Below are 15,291 nucleotides of genomic sequence, written 5' to 3'. Positions count from 1 at the left end.
CATTAAGAAAATGTTTTTGCCGTAAACCGTCTTGTTTAGCGCCTGCCATTTCTGTCCCTGGAGAGCGGGGTTGTCTGCTTGGAGGGACCCTGGATTCAGCTGCTTCCTAGAGGGAACCTCAGTTGTCGGATCCAGGTAATGGCCTCCAGCTGGCTCTCCACACAGCCCCATCTGCACAAGCAGTGAGACCCAAAGCTGTTTCACTTCTGCCCTGCCAGCAGGGCCACCCTGCTCCTCCTCTTTCACCATCGCCCTTTGCCCTCTCCCCTCTCCTCTTGTGGTGACCCCTCTCCCACACAAGTCCCGTTGTCCCCTTCCACTGTGTCTGCTCCTCTCAGAAGTTAGCTTACCCAGCAAAGTTGTAACTTTGAATTCCTGTTTTCTCCAGCCTCTCTCATGTGACAGGATATCTCCTTATTGGAGGTTTTCCCTAATTTCAGAAGCCCTTTAAAAGTGAGGGCTTCCTCCACCGTTCTTTTCAGCAGGGCTGCTCTGAGAGTCGAGCAGGGGAAGGGTTGATCCAGCGGCCTCCTTGTTTGGGTACCTCTGTAGCCTCTCCTCTTCACCACTGAAGGGGAAGGATAAACTCTGGGCCATGAGGCTGTCTCTGCTCCTGACTTTCCTGTCTCTCACTCCGGTTGCTGTGCAGCTGTTGGGTAAGTCGGCTCTGGGTTGGAAGCTTTCTGACTGGGGCTCGGGGTTGATGGCACACCTTACTTTTTTGGGTCATTGTCAGTGGATTCCTTTCAATACCTGCGGTGAGGAGGACAGCAAAACTCCCCTGCGCCACTATCTGTGCAGGAAACCTGCTGCCTCTGCCTGGATGCCAGGCCTGGAGGCTGGGCAGGGTGGGGACACTGCCTCTCTGTGCCTCTGTCTCCCTTCTGACTCCTCTCATCTTCCATTCATTGTTCCTTCCCTGTCTTACTCTCCGGGGGAGCTCTTGCATGGTGTGTGCATTCTCATTTTCACTTCTCAGTATCTCTCTCTAACCCCCAGCAAGTGTCATCTGAGTGTTCATGGCTGAAAGGGGGCAGCTCTGGTGTTTCTCCTCGTTGTAGTCTAAGGGCAGGATCACGGATCCACGGAGTCATTCCATGTGATTTTCACAATTTGTCCTTTTTTTCCCCTTTTGTAAAAAGGGAAACATTTTAATTATTCATTGTTTTTATTGTTAGGAGATTCTTTCTTATCTGCAGCCCAAGTTGTTCAAACTGATATATTCCTGTTTTTATCTTCTTTTTTGTTTCTTTCTTTCCGGAGACTGGTAACTTCTCATGAGGAACATACTCAGAGCTTTCGAAATTTCTCAAAAACATCATCGCGTTTCTTTTCTGTTCTTGAGGCCAGCAGTTTGCAGCCTTTTTCATCTCATGGCACACGTCAACTACTGAAGTATTGTAGCACACCAAAAAACCTGTTTTTTGTTAATATAAAAAAAACAAGTATAATTTTGATTCATTCACACTGATGGCTATTTTGTGTTGTCTCTTGTCATTTTCTTTATTTGACAATCTAAGGGAAAAGAGGTCAGGACACCTGACTAAAATAGTCAGGTACTGCATGTTTTAAAAATTCTTGTGGCACATCAGGTGGAAATTGCTAATCTAGACTTAACCTGCTTAGACTTCAGAGTGAGAGTGGCTGCAAGAGGTTTTACTGCCAATGCTTGCTCTCTCTCTCTTTTTCCTTTCTCTCCTGTTCTGATCATAAAAGATCTTTATTAAAGAATGCATATTCTTGCAATTCAAAACAAAATATTTTAAAAGAATTATGTACCTGATAAAAATAGATATAAAAGTGTTTTATTTAAAATTGTTATAATAAAACATAAATAGACATTTAGAAGATATCTGTTGTTTTAGAAAACACAGGCTTTAAGGATTAAGAACAACTGTTTAAACTCATTGCCTGGATGTGCCCTTTTTCTGAAATTAATGTTAACTTTATATTGTTATTGCATCAGTTCTTGATTGTTTGGTAAAAAAAAATTGGAAGGCTCCCAGTTCTCTTTTGAGATGAAATAAGAAAGGGTTTTAACTTCAAATATTTGGTTCCCGATCCCTCTTCATTTCTCTCAAATCTGCAAACACCGACTGGCACTGTGCCAGTGACTCTCCACACACTGCCATGGTGGTGGGGCAGGCGGTGTGGGGCGGAGGTAGGACACGGTAAGATGGAAGCTCCCATACAATCGGGAAGCTTTTCAGGGAGAGAGGATCTGGTCACAGAAAACGTTCAATTGTAATAAGCATTGAGTAGTAGTGATTATAAAAACACAAGCAAGGTCAGTATGGTTTGCACCTTGCCAGGAAGCAAGCCACTTATTTCTTTGGGCTTTGGTTTCCCTGTCTACACCATGGGGAGCTTAATATTACCTGCCTCAACCCTTGTTGCAGAGATTTAATGAGTAAATGTTTAGCACTTACTATGGTCCATGGGAATGACTTCATCAGTGTTAGCTAAAGCAGTGCCTTTTTTTTCCTCCATAGTAGTAAGTAATTATTCAATAAAGTAGTATATTAAGTATTTAAGGAGAAGCTTCCCAAGAAACAATGCTGAAGTAAGATTTCTGGAGCCTGAGTAGATATTGCACCTTAGTCCTGGCTGCAAAGCTACTTACACCTCAACCAGCTGGTGGTGCTGAAGGGGGAGCGGCTTCACCTGGAGCCAGAAGACTGTAGCGTGGGGCTGCACAGTGGCCCCAAGCCCATCCAGAAAGTCTGTTCTGTGAGGCGGATTAATATGTGCCTTGTGGCCCTGCAGCTTAAAAGTAGGAGCAGTGAAAGTCTCCTAAGGGTGTGCTGTCTCCAGTGAAGTAGTCTGCTTAGGAGAAAGGTCCCTGTCACAAAAGGTCCTCAGACACAAGCTGGATGATCTGTTCAAGGGCTGCATCTAAGACCTAGATTCTAATCCAGCTCTGGGCAATGGAAACCTATTAGGCCACATTAGTGGCCACATTAAAATAAGTAAAAAGAAATAGGTGACATTGGTTTTATGAATATATTTTATCTAGTCCAATACAGCCAACATAATTTTAGTCAACATTAAAAATTAAACTTTTAAAATCTGGGTGTATTCTCTACTTATGGCACATCGCAAGTCACACTGACCTCTAGCATGCTATGGACCCATGGGGCTGTGGTTACCATGTTGGGCAGCACACATACAGCCCCTCATTCTCCTTAAACTGACTTAATGCTTTAGGGAAAAAAGTGTTTCTCAGTGTGCTTAAAATTTTTCCCCTCCTTGACACAGCAGGATGCCTTATTCTGATGGATGTCTTCCCCTTGATAGACACAAATATGCGAGAAACAGGGAGGTGCTGCAGATCTATTTAGTTAGAGAATAAAAAACAAAAATGTTGTTAAGGGAGCCTCTTTCAGTAATTTTGGGGGGAACCTATAATTCTTACTTTACTTTTTCTTAGCTTAAGTGGCACATGATAAGTGGTGATGTCTGAATAAAAGCAGAATACCTGCTCAGTTAGCAATAGATGCTAGGATGTATGAATGAATCTTCAGAACCCTCTCCTCCGCCTCCTTATTCATTGAGAAAACCACAGAAAGGTCTCCCTTATTCCTTTTCCATTCAGAACCTTGCTCCCGTGAGCATGCCTGTCATACCCAGGAGGCCCAGCTTAACAGATGAGCCACTCTCCCTTTGGACCCTCCTTCTTGCCCTGCTATCCCTTTAGCAGGAAGAACTGCATTCGGTGTCAATTTTAGATCTCAGGGGGGATACAATTAAATAAGACACACAGTGAAAGTTGCTTAGACACAGAGATTGGACCACAGCAGGGAAGTTTACCTTGAAATGTGTTAGTTTGGCTCACTAGCAAGATGTGTTGGTAAACATAACAATGGTTCTCAGAAGAAAAAAAGCATTAATTTGTGGCATTTACAGATTTCCATGGTGTAACAATCCCACCATGGTTGATTCCAGACAACCAATGTGACGCCCCTGAGGGCAGAGTTGGGAAGAGCTGCTTTCACTAGCCAGTGAGAGTGAAACAAAAAACATGGCAACTTGGATCTTCAGAGCGGTAGTGACGTCTTACCCCTTGGCTACTATCAAGCATTGTTGGATGAAAAAAAGTGTATGGTTAGGTGGGTCCCCAGAGGAGAACAGTGAAAATTAGGTGGCACAAAAAGGAGAGTAGGAAGAAATAAACAGGGTCCTTTCAAAAAGAACTGAAACTGACATGGAAAGAAAAAAGGAATTTACAAAGCAAATAAAGGTCACAGAACACTTTTAGATCCTTAATCAGATCCTCACAACAACCCCTTGAGGTGGGATGGGTGAGTGTTACCATGCACCTTTTACTACATGAGAAACCTGAGGCTGAGAAGTCAGCAAGCCAGTAAAGACCAAAGCTAATCCTTGACTGTGGTCTTCTGGCTCTGAGGCTAAAAAGTAGATATAATTTACTAGCTGGAGTGTGTTGATCAAGAAAGACATAAATGTGCTTCAAAACTACAGCACATCAAAGAAGGCCTTAGTCGCTTTATTTGTATCAATTGCTTAGACTTTTCACTTGGAGAAGGGAAGAGAAGGCATTAACATTTGAGTGTTTCCTATCTGCAAATAATATGTTGGACACCTTACATAAATGATCTTATTTAGAAGTTCACAGCAACTATATCAGAAAGCATGTGATCCCCATTTTACAGATGAGGAAATTGAAGCTAGCATGATTAATTTAACTGAGACAACATGGCTAGTAAATGGTGAAACCAGAATTTGATTCCAACATACTTCTCCCCATTACATCACCTATGTCCTGAGGATGGAAATTTTGGGTTTCCATTGTCTGTCCTTTTGTCCCTCTGTCTGGGCTGCTGCAAGAGCTCTCTGTTTTCTCTAATCACACTGGCCCTGAACCATTTCACACTGTCTTCAATACTGATTTCCTCAAGTTAGTGATAATAACGAACACATATTGAGCAATTTCTCTGTGTCAGAACTGCTCTAAGTGCTTTATTTGGATGATCTCATTTGATTCTCACTTCAACCAGCAGGTCCTGTTATTTCACCTTTATTTTTCAGATGGGGAAAAGGAAGAACAGAGTTGTTTAGATACTCGACTCAGGTCACACAGCCAGTGAGCAGTGAAACTCTGATTATGTCATGATGAGATTGACATGATCCATAAAGACTAATTAATTAGTTAGCATGGCTATGCATGGAAGAAGAAAGAGGGGTGTAGCATCAGTTTATTACCTATAGGCATTGTTGGTTTGTCTTAACCTTGGAGGAGAAGCTGGCATTGCGAAGTTACAGACATAGGAGAGAAAGGAAAGGACAGAGAGTGCAGAGGCAGGAGGGGATGGAATCCAGGACCCAGGTGAAGGGATCAGCAGTCTGAGGGAGATCCTCTGAGATGGGAGTGAACAGACCCAGGAAGGGTGTAGATATTCATATCTTTAGGGAGGAAGGCAGGATGTTGGCCGAGTTTCTTCATCCTGGCTTCTGTTTTTCTCCTTAAGGTCACACCCATATTGATTCATATGTGTACCTCCCTAAATGCCGAAAGGCAGTGACTTAAAATAGTAGGTTCTCTGAATATTTGATGAATAAAGGATCCAAGTGAAAAATAAAGTAATTCTCATTTTTTCCTATAATCTTTTGTTCAGTATTGCAAAACCTAACACTGTGATCCTTGTCTTCCCCCTCCCCCCAGCACTTGGCATAGCTTCTTTTTCTTTTTTTTGCATATATTTGGTACACAATAAATATTTGTTTTTCACTTAATTTCAATTATTTTTTTAAGATTTTATTTATTTATTTTTAGAGAGGGAAGGGAGGGAGAAAGAGAGAGAGAGAGAGAGAAAGAGAGAGAAACATTAATTTGTGGTTGCTGGGGGTCATGGCCTGCAACCCAGGCATGTACCCTGACTGGGAATCGAACCTGCGACACTTTGGTTCGCAGCCCACGCTCAATCCACTGAGCTACGCCAGCCAGGGCTCAATTTCAATTCTTTGGGGACACATGTGTAGGTTTTATATTCACGGACAGGCTCATAGACAGATTTCTTACTCTGTGTTGCTTAAGATGCTGACCTCTGACAATGATTTGAATGAAGTAGATTATCTGGGAGGTGGTCTCAGATAGCACTGGAAGAAGAGGAGGGCAGTGAGACCAGAGGGGAAGGCACTGATACAGGTTGTGTTATAGAGCCAGTTACTACTATAAACACTGGGAGCTAAGCCCTGCTGGAGTGCTCTGGGTAGCAATGCTATAGTATGTGCCTCAGTCATCCACCCTGGATGCAAGGACCTACTTAGGGTGTTCTTCATCAATTCCCTTAGATCACTGGTGAAGGACTACTCTACTCCTAGGTGGCATTGGTTCTCTGATTCTTCTGGTCCCCACAGTGTGCGGGAATATTCTATTCAGAGCCTGGGGGCTCTGATGGCCAGAAAATGCCCCCAGGCCCAGTGGTGTGGTGCTTCCACTGGGGAGCAGGGCTGGCATGCACTGAAATGGCAAAAGGCAAGAAGAAATAAGTGGAAGTCTGACAGCATCTGCTAAAAAATACCCACTTACTTTACTCTTCTGTAGCTCCTTTATCTTCCAGGAGTTCTTTTCTTTTTTTCATGTCCATAATTTTATTTATTGATAGTGGGTCAAGTCTAAAAATGTATAAAGGAATGTAGCATATAATAGTTCTATATCTAAATAGTTATCTTTAATAACCTAGTTTTCTTTGGTAGTAAGTTTGGAAATTTAGTGACTTGCTCAGTGTAATAGAATAATTTAAAACTCATTTAAAAGAAAATTCACACCCATGTTATTGGACATCAGTTATTTTTAACTGAGATATTGGATTGAAACACATGTTTCTTCCCTCGATGTATTTTGAGTTTTGATTTTCTGCTCTTTAATTAATGAAACACAGCAGAGTGTGAGTTCAGTGTGGCAGGGGACTTGCCTCTCGTTTTGTTTTCAGCGTGGTACCTGGAATACATTTGTTGAAAATTAAGTGTGCGACTACTAAGATAGCAGTTAAGATGAAAGGAACATCTTTCCAATTCTGTAAAGGGATTTCTGATGTGTATTAAAAAGAAGGAAACACACATTTGAGCCCAAAAATGAGATTGCAGATAAATGAATGTGACTACCCAGCTGTACTTGTTTGTTCACCTTCTCTGCAATATTTCTATTGCGAAACAATTAGTATAAACCAAAAAGTAGAATATGCATACATATGTATAAAACATTAGTGTGGTTTATAGTGGCAAAAATGCCACAAGCTGCTTTTTGTTCAAGTCCTTAAATCACCTTAAAAGGAAGAGGCATGATATTTTAAATCAGCAACATTGCACAGAAACATGATAAAAGCAACACTACGTGTCGACTAGTTGGGAGAAGAATACTGTATGAATGTAGGACCATAAGAGGATAATTTTACATTTCCTTGTATTGTCTCACAAAGGCAATATCACACTTGCACTGCTTCCTAGGGTTAAAGATAAATAAAGGAAGCAAGAATAGATAAGTTTGTGTTGAAATTGAAGCTTTTCATTTCCAAGCATTCCTTTCATAAGAATAAACATTTATAAATTGCTCTTTAGTACAAATAAACTTTTGGGGGGGAAGTAATATTAAGTAGAACCATTATCATTAATATATTTCTTTAATAATATTATTAAAGAAAATAATATACTTGGCTTACTAGGGAAGATGCTTCAGACTGAATTCTTTCATTCATTCAACTATTATCTGTTGAGAGGCTATCATGCTCCAAAAGGAGAGAATGCAGTACTGAACCAGAAAGTTAATCTTTCTGCTCATGGAATTTACATTCCAGTAGGGAGATACAGACAAAACATAACTAAAAATTTTTTAAAGAATATACTTTAAGATGGTTATGAATATTATATGGAAAATAAAAGTAAAAGTAGGATAATCTGCTTGCTAAGGAATTAATACTTGAGCTTGGACTTTAATGAGCATTCTGTGAAAAGGGAACTTGAAATATGAAACTTCTAAAGTGGAAATGAGTTTGAGGTGTTTGAGGAAGAGAGAGGTCTTGTGGCTGAAGGTGGTAAAAAAGAGCAAGAGGGGGAGGAGGTTACGGTAGAGGGACCCGGCTGGATCATGCCCTCTTTAGTGAGCTGTGATGTGAGGCTGGTTATTTTCTCCTGGGTGCATTGCTTTCTTTGATTATGCCATTTCAAAGAGAGAGAGAGACCAGGGCAAGACCACAGTGGATTGGTCTAGGGTGGTGCCAGTGGAAATGGATGGAAAATAATGAATTAGGTTACATGGTTACTGGTAGTCAGGCTTCTCCAGAGAAATAGAACTGATAGGATGTGTGTGTATGTGTCTATCTATCTATCTATCTATCTATCTATCTATCTATCATCTGTCCATCATCTTTCAAGAGATAGTTATTTTAAGAAATTGGCTCATGCAGTCATGAAGGCTGGGAAGTCCAAAATCTACCAATGTAGACTAGCATACTGGAAACTCAGGAAATAGTTAATATTTCAGTCCAAGTCCAAAGACAGTCTAGAAGCAGAATTTTCTCTTCATCAAAGACCTCAGTCTGTTTTCTCTGAAGGCCTTTAACCGAATGGATGAGGCCCACCCATGGTATAGAAAATAATGCACTTCACTCAAAGTCTGCAGATTTAAATGTTAATCTTATCTTTATAAAAAGAAACTTCATGGCAACATACAGACTGGATTTTGATTCAATATTTGTGTGCTATGACCTAGCCAAGTTGACACATAAAATTAACACAGTATATTTTGGAGTACAGGAAAGAGTCTGCTTTTGTCCTAAGAAGTAAAGAAAAACTGAAGAAAAAACAAAGATACTAGGTCTTTGGCGGATGGATCTGGGGGGATGATGGTCCCATTAATAAGAAAGAGAAGACTGAATGTTCATGAAATACCATCATATTTAGAGTAAAATTAAAATCAAACTACAGGTGGAAATTAAGCATGTGAAATAAAAGTCAAATATGTACAAAAACTTCTGAAAGAAGAGCACTACTTATGCACAAAAACTTTCAAGCACCTTTTTTCAAGTTGGCTAGTTTCCAATTTGTTGGTTGATTAAATCTGGGCAGTTAATAAGTGTTGAGTGCTCGACAGTACAATGCAATGACTGAAGTATGACGTGGAAGATATGTTTATTATTGATGCTGAGATGTTACTGGACAAAATTCTCTGAAAAGTGGAAGGCAAGTCTAGATAGGAAAACAACAGGTGGAAGAGCAAACACAAATTAAATGTAAAGGTAATATAGTTGAGTGTGTGTGTATGTATATATATGACAAACTTTCAGAATTAATTACCTTTTTAGATTAGAGGAGTCTAGATTTACATTTGTGTGTAGTAAGTTATAGTAATTGTATTAAAACCTTTTCATTTTCTGATTTCTTATGTTTTATTGTGAACAAAACACCATATTATTTAAGATTTAACATTATTGCTTAAGATTAAATTTAATTTTGTCATGCTAGGAGAGTGATTTTTAATTGCTATGCTGCAAGAACTTTGAAAACATGCAATATCTGACTATTTAGTCAGGCACACTGACCTCCTTTTCCTTAGGTTTTCAAATAAAAAAGTGACAACAGCCAATACAACAAGAGCCATCCAATGTGAATGCCCTACCTCAGACCATAAATACAAAGGTCATACAATAGAGCTGTATCATTGGTTAATTCTTGGTACCAGAAATCCTTATATACAAGTAAAGGCACCTATTTTTTAAAACATGACTTTGAAGCAAAAAGGGTAGGTAATTACTATTTTTTTTTTTGTAAATCAAGATTATACCTATTTTTCTTGCCAGATCAGCAAAAAAATATATTTTGGGGGGTGCTGCAGAATTTTAGTGATTAGTTTATGTGCGCCAGGAGATGAAAAGGGTTGAAAATCTCTGTGCTTAGACATGGGCAGCAACCAAACCAGATCAAGCCTGGGCAGCAGGTCAGTTCTATGGGAGGACACTCAGTCCCGCATTGCATATTGGGTCAGCACATGTCAATTCCAAGGAAGCCAACAGAAGCAGATGTTCTGAATTCATTTTTTTTAAATTTTTAGTGCTGTTCAAGTACACTTGTCTCTGTTTTCCTGCCACCACTTTCCCCTGCCCCACCCACTCCACCTCCTACCCTAAATCCTTCCCCCCTTTGGCTTTGTCCAAGGGTCTTTTATACATGTTCCTTGATGACCCTTACCTTTCTTTCCCCCCATTATTGCCCTCCCCGATCCTCTCAGGTTACTGTTAGTTTGTTCTTTACTTCAATATCTCTGGTTATATTTTGCTACAAAAATCAGAACAGCAGAAAAGAGGAACCCATTCCAGGAAGGAGAACCAAACTAGGAACCCAAACATACAGAGGCAGGCAGTCTCTAACAAGAGACTGCTCTTGTGGGACAAGAGCAGATATAAGAGCTTGGCAGGACAAAACAATCTTTTTAGACAAAGATCCATTATAAGGTCTGAGTTGATGGCCCAAGAACAGACCTCAGAGTGTAAGTGGTGTTAACCTCAGATGGGTATTGAAAATGATGAATAGAATATGGCTGCTAAAGTGCTTTGTAAACAGTGAAGGACTCTACTAGTGGTACTGTTATCACTTTGTTGTATTTCACTGGGATGATTTGATTTAAAATGATGAGTTCATTTAGTCAGACCTTTAAGTATCTGCAGTACTACCAGCTCATTTTGAAAGAACCAGGTAAGTAGAAGGAGTTTAGCAAAATTTCACAAGAAGTGTTTAATTTATATTTATGTTACAAAATTAAAATAGTGCCTTTAATTTGTCTATTCTTAAAAAAATGAACAACAAAAAAGCAGAACCTTAACATCAATTCCATTCTGATTTAAGGAAAGAAATATGCTTAGCAGATTATTTTTCTTTCATTTTTTTTTCTTTTTTGGCAAGAGGAAGTTGAGTTTTGCCAGCCAGCAGCTATGTGTTATAAGCATAAATCATCTATTCACATTTATTTAAATCACTGTCCCTAAATCACAAGCACAAAAAAAAAAAAACAATTACTTAGAAAGTTAGCCATATAAATATTACCTTAGATGATATAAAAAAAACATTTATTTAACCTGTACCTCAAACTTCATAAATTTTTATACTTTTAAATACATTGTTGTATCTCTTTGCTGTACAAAGGTAAGATTAAGTGTGTCAATGAATGGAAGTTAAAATCATTTACAGATACTAACTTTTCTTAGATGGTAGGTCTCTAAGTTACCTTGGACCATAAAGCAAAAAATGTCTCTATTGCTCAGACCTGGAATACCCAGAAAGCATAGTTCAGAGATTTGCTCGACATAATATAAAAATAAAATTTCCTGAAATAGAATTATTTTTTAAGTTATGAAAAACATCCCTAATGTTATAATGAGAATAATTTTGTATAAGTTTCATCCATCTCAAAGAGGGTAGAAGTGAGTCAGGCTTGAAAATTTTATTCCAGAATATATATGTATTTAATTTTATCATTTACCGTATTCATATCCAGATTTTCCTTTCTCTGATGGGTATTATTTATTTTCCTGTTAGCTACGGTTCATGTTTACTTCATTACAATTAGTGTGCACTTAAGACAGGCCTCTTCCTAATGCTCCTTACAGCGAACCATTGCCATTGCCAGCAGCCCGGTGCCCCACTCAGGCCTGCCTGCTATTCCTGCCTCAGGGATTCCCCGCAGGCAGCTTCACCGGCTCATGCAGAGCCAACCTCATCCCTCTTCCTGCCATCATAAGTCTTCGGGGAAATGGAAATGTTGGGAACTTTTGACCCAAAATATTGTCTTTGTCATATGTATCTGCCTAAACATCCTTTCTTGATTTCTTCTTCTTTTTTTTTTTTGACAGACACTAGACACTTTTTAATATATAATGAAGATCACAAGCGCTGCGTGGAAGCAATAAGCTCCAGCGCAGTCCAAACAGCAGTTTGCAACCCGGACACTGAAGCGCAGAGATTCCGATGGGTGTCTGAGTCCCAGATCATGAGTGTTGCCTTTAAATTATGCTTGGGGGTGCCATCAAAAACAGACTGGGTTGCTGTCACTCTGTATGACTGTGACTCAAAGAGTGAATTGCAGAAATGGGAATGCAAAAATGACACACTTTTGGGGATTGTGGGAGAAGATTTATTTTTTAACTATGGCAACAGACAAGAAAAGAATATTATGCTTTACAAAGGATCGGGTTTGTGGAGCAGATGGAGGATCTATGGGACCACTGATGATTTATGTTCCAGAGGTTATGAAGGTAATAAGCATGATTTTTTTTACTTTTATGTCAATTTCTTTTTCATTTTCTTAGTTGGAAACTAATTCAAGAAAATAAGCATATTCTTGTTTGGTCCCTACTAGAGATATTAACTGATTACTTTTGTGTTTTGAACTACTCTGTATTCTATGAGAACATGACAGTGAGTACATTTGGTAAAATGTCCTCAGTGATACTTTAGCTGCTTGTAATTAATGGGAGGACATTTTTTTAAACTTTAGCTAAGATTTTTTTAAACTATGGGTTACAATTTTTAGAAATTAATTTTCACTGTAGTCTTTGATTAAAAGCCTCCCATTTGACATTATGTACTTGAGTGATAAATGAATTTAACAACGTTTCTTTTCCTTTGGTTTAACTTATCCCAGAGAAATGACCCATGGACAATGTTCTTTACCAAGTCAGATTGCTTCAAATGGAACCTTGGCATTCCTTGATAATTTTGGTTTCAGAATGTTCCTGATTAGTTACCTTATGTATATTTGAAAAGTTGAGGAATTAATGTGTCATATTTAGTCAGCTATTTTATAAAGTGGTAGCACCAGTGGGGCAGGACATAATATTACATATAGTTGCTTCCTTAAGCTTTTGAAGGTTAAATAAAAATCAGAGTATTTAGTCTTCGCTTCTCTTGGCCAAATTCCATTCTCTGGTGGCTGCACAGAAAAAAAAAAGACAAAACAAAAATAAGAAGGAACTTGAAGCCCTTTAGAAAGGCTTCATGAGTCACATGGAATTAAACCACATTTCAGGTGTGGACACTTGGTTACTGTGAAGCGTTATCTAGAGTGACTCCAGATCAGAGGGAGTGCTTGTCTTTTGGGAGAAGAGATTACCTGCGAAGGTGAATCTAGCTATGTAATAAGTAAAGTCAAGAAGTTCAGATCTTTGTAAGGTGATGATATATCACCTTTCCATTTTTCTTCTATATAAAGAGGAGGGACAGTAGACAGTGAAGAAGAATGAGAAGGATGGTTCAGAAAGAAGTTATCCTAAGGCATTTATTGAACACAATGTAGGTTTAGAAGTTACATGAAAGATGACCTATGTAGTATAATCTTTCAGGAGAAACTTGATGGAAAATTACTGAGTAGGATAAAGATGAACTAAACTTGACAGAGTTGAATTCCACAGATGGGACAATAGTCCTAACTGGGGGATGCAACACAAGTTAGATTAGTTAGATTGGTGCTAAGACATCAGACTTCTTATTTTATTTTAAAATACAACACTGAAGTTCTGTAGCGCTCTCCCCTTTCTATTCTTCTGTTTGCTTTGATAAAAATATGCATAGGGTTTAGGATAGTGGTTTTCAAACTTCAATATGCTTCAGAATCATCTGGAGAACTTGTTAAAATGCAGATTCCAAGGTCCCCTTCCCACCCAGATTCTAAATTGCACATTGGAGGAAGGGCCTGGGGTGGTTAGATGTAGACAGTCCATTGGCCACACTTTGCATACTCTCCAACTCTTTCCCTGTACTTAAGATTTTCCTGGTAGAATGTCTAGCTCTTCAGAGTGATCTTGGAATCCATTCATTGAAATATCTATGAACCCTGAGAACAATGCAAAGTGAGTACATGTTGAGTCTCCAAAGAAAACTGGCTGAGACCAGTGATTATTTTAGGATAACAGAGTCAGAGTGGTAGGTTTAGAAGGATCTGAGGGTTGTCTAGAGGGAGGTCTGGGCCACAGGAGGAACAGTGCATTGACTGCAGTTCCATGATTTGTCAGTGGAGGGGCTGGAGTGCAGCTTGGTTCTCTGGGCCAAGTCAGTGCTTTGTGAGGTCGAGTTAGTCCTGAAAAGGTCATCTCTGACTGACATCTATAAACTCAGCACTGAAAATTCTTTGGCTAATTTAGTGAACAGGACAACTAACCCTGAGGTTGTCTTCTCAGGTTTTCTTCATTTGAAGAAACAGGTACCCGTACATAAGAGTGGCATAATTATTTTTGAAACCAGCTTATTCCTTATACGATATGTGATTTGTAAAAACTAGGCCTGTAACTTAATGGGAAAAGGGCTAGAATCAAACCAGCTAATTGACAAAAAAGTAATTTTAAGGTATTTTAAGATAAGCTTAGTTTTTAAAAAGTACCGGGGAAGTACAATGAATAAAGGAAACGGAAAGGAAGTAAAAAAAAACACAAAACCCTCACATTTGTTTTACTCTTAACATGTGTTAGGTGCTGTACTATGTGTTTGGCATAGTTTATATTATGTAAATGAATTTTAAGAACTTTCTAAAGTCATAGAATCTGCAAAACTTTATTAAGGAAAGAGTATGCTTACCCAGGACCAATTCCACCAAATACCAACTGGTAGAAGGAGGCTAAATGTTATAGAAGTGTCATTGTCTGCCAGAGGGGACATCCCTACAAAGACAGAAATTTTAAACATACTGGAGAATGAGGTGAATAGTTTGGTTGCCCATGAAGACTGGAGCTTCTCAAATCCTTTTGGCTTAAGTCAAACCATAATGAACAATTATTTTATGTTTTTTCAATTTCCCTTTCTAGATGAACCCAGAGCTTCTTATTTCAATCTGTTTGAATTCAGTTTTTAAGGGGAACAATATTGATTGTTAATGATATCTAATGGTTTTGAGTGATTTCCCTCCATGATGTGGATTAGAGTTGTGCTCAAATTCCTACCCTTCCCCACAGCCATTGTCTAGGGACTCAAGTGGAGGCTGGCTTAGCAGGAAGTAACCGTGGGGGGGAGGTAAGTATTTATTGTGTTTTTGGGTTACACAGCTATAAGATAATGTTCAATCTAGAGAGCTCATAATTTTATACTTCCAACCATGAGGAAGGATGGCCTTGTCTCTCTTTTGAAGGGAATGCAGAAGTAAAAGCTGGTGTCAGTTGAGCTAACTGCATTTGCCCTACAGGAAGAAAGAGGAAATCTCTTCCAAGAGACAGCAGAAATTAAGTTGGTGGTAGAGTTATTTCTAAGTACAGACCTAAGTACATACCTAGCAAAGACTGGGGTAGAGAGAGAAGA

At 39.1% G+C, this 15,291-nt stretch overlaps 1 protein-coding gene across 1 annotated transcript in view; it reads left to right on the top strand.

Moving 5' to 3' along the window:
- The first annotated feature begins 372 nt into the window (after positions 1 to 372).
- The window catches only part of MRC1 (mannose receptor C-type 1), a 79,074-nt gene continuing 64,155 nt past the window's right edge, over positions 373 to 15,291 (top strand). Inside the window, exons 1-2 of the mRNA XM_045857981.1 lie at positions 373 to 656; positions 11,862 to 12,263. Of these exons, the coding sequence (XP_045713937.1) occupies positions 596 to 656; positions 11,862 to 12,263 (463 nt within the window). The 5' untranslated portion in view covers positions 373 to 595. The remainder of the gene's footprint in view (positions 657 to 11,861; positions 12,264 to 15,291) is intronic.

Source organism: Phyllostomus hastatus, unplaced genomic scaffold (genome assembly GCF_019186645.2).
Source record: "Phyllostomus hastatus isolate PE091 unplaced genomic scaffold, TTU_PhHast_1.1 phas_scaffold_1674, whole genome shotgun sequence".
NCBI classification, from domain to species: Eukaryota; Metazoa; Chordata; class Mammalia; order Chiroptera; family Phyllostomidae; genus Phyllostomus; species Phyllostomus hastatus.
Note: the sequence above shows the minus strand (reverse complement) of the source record. Positions and strands in the feature narration are given on the sequence as shown.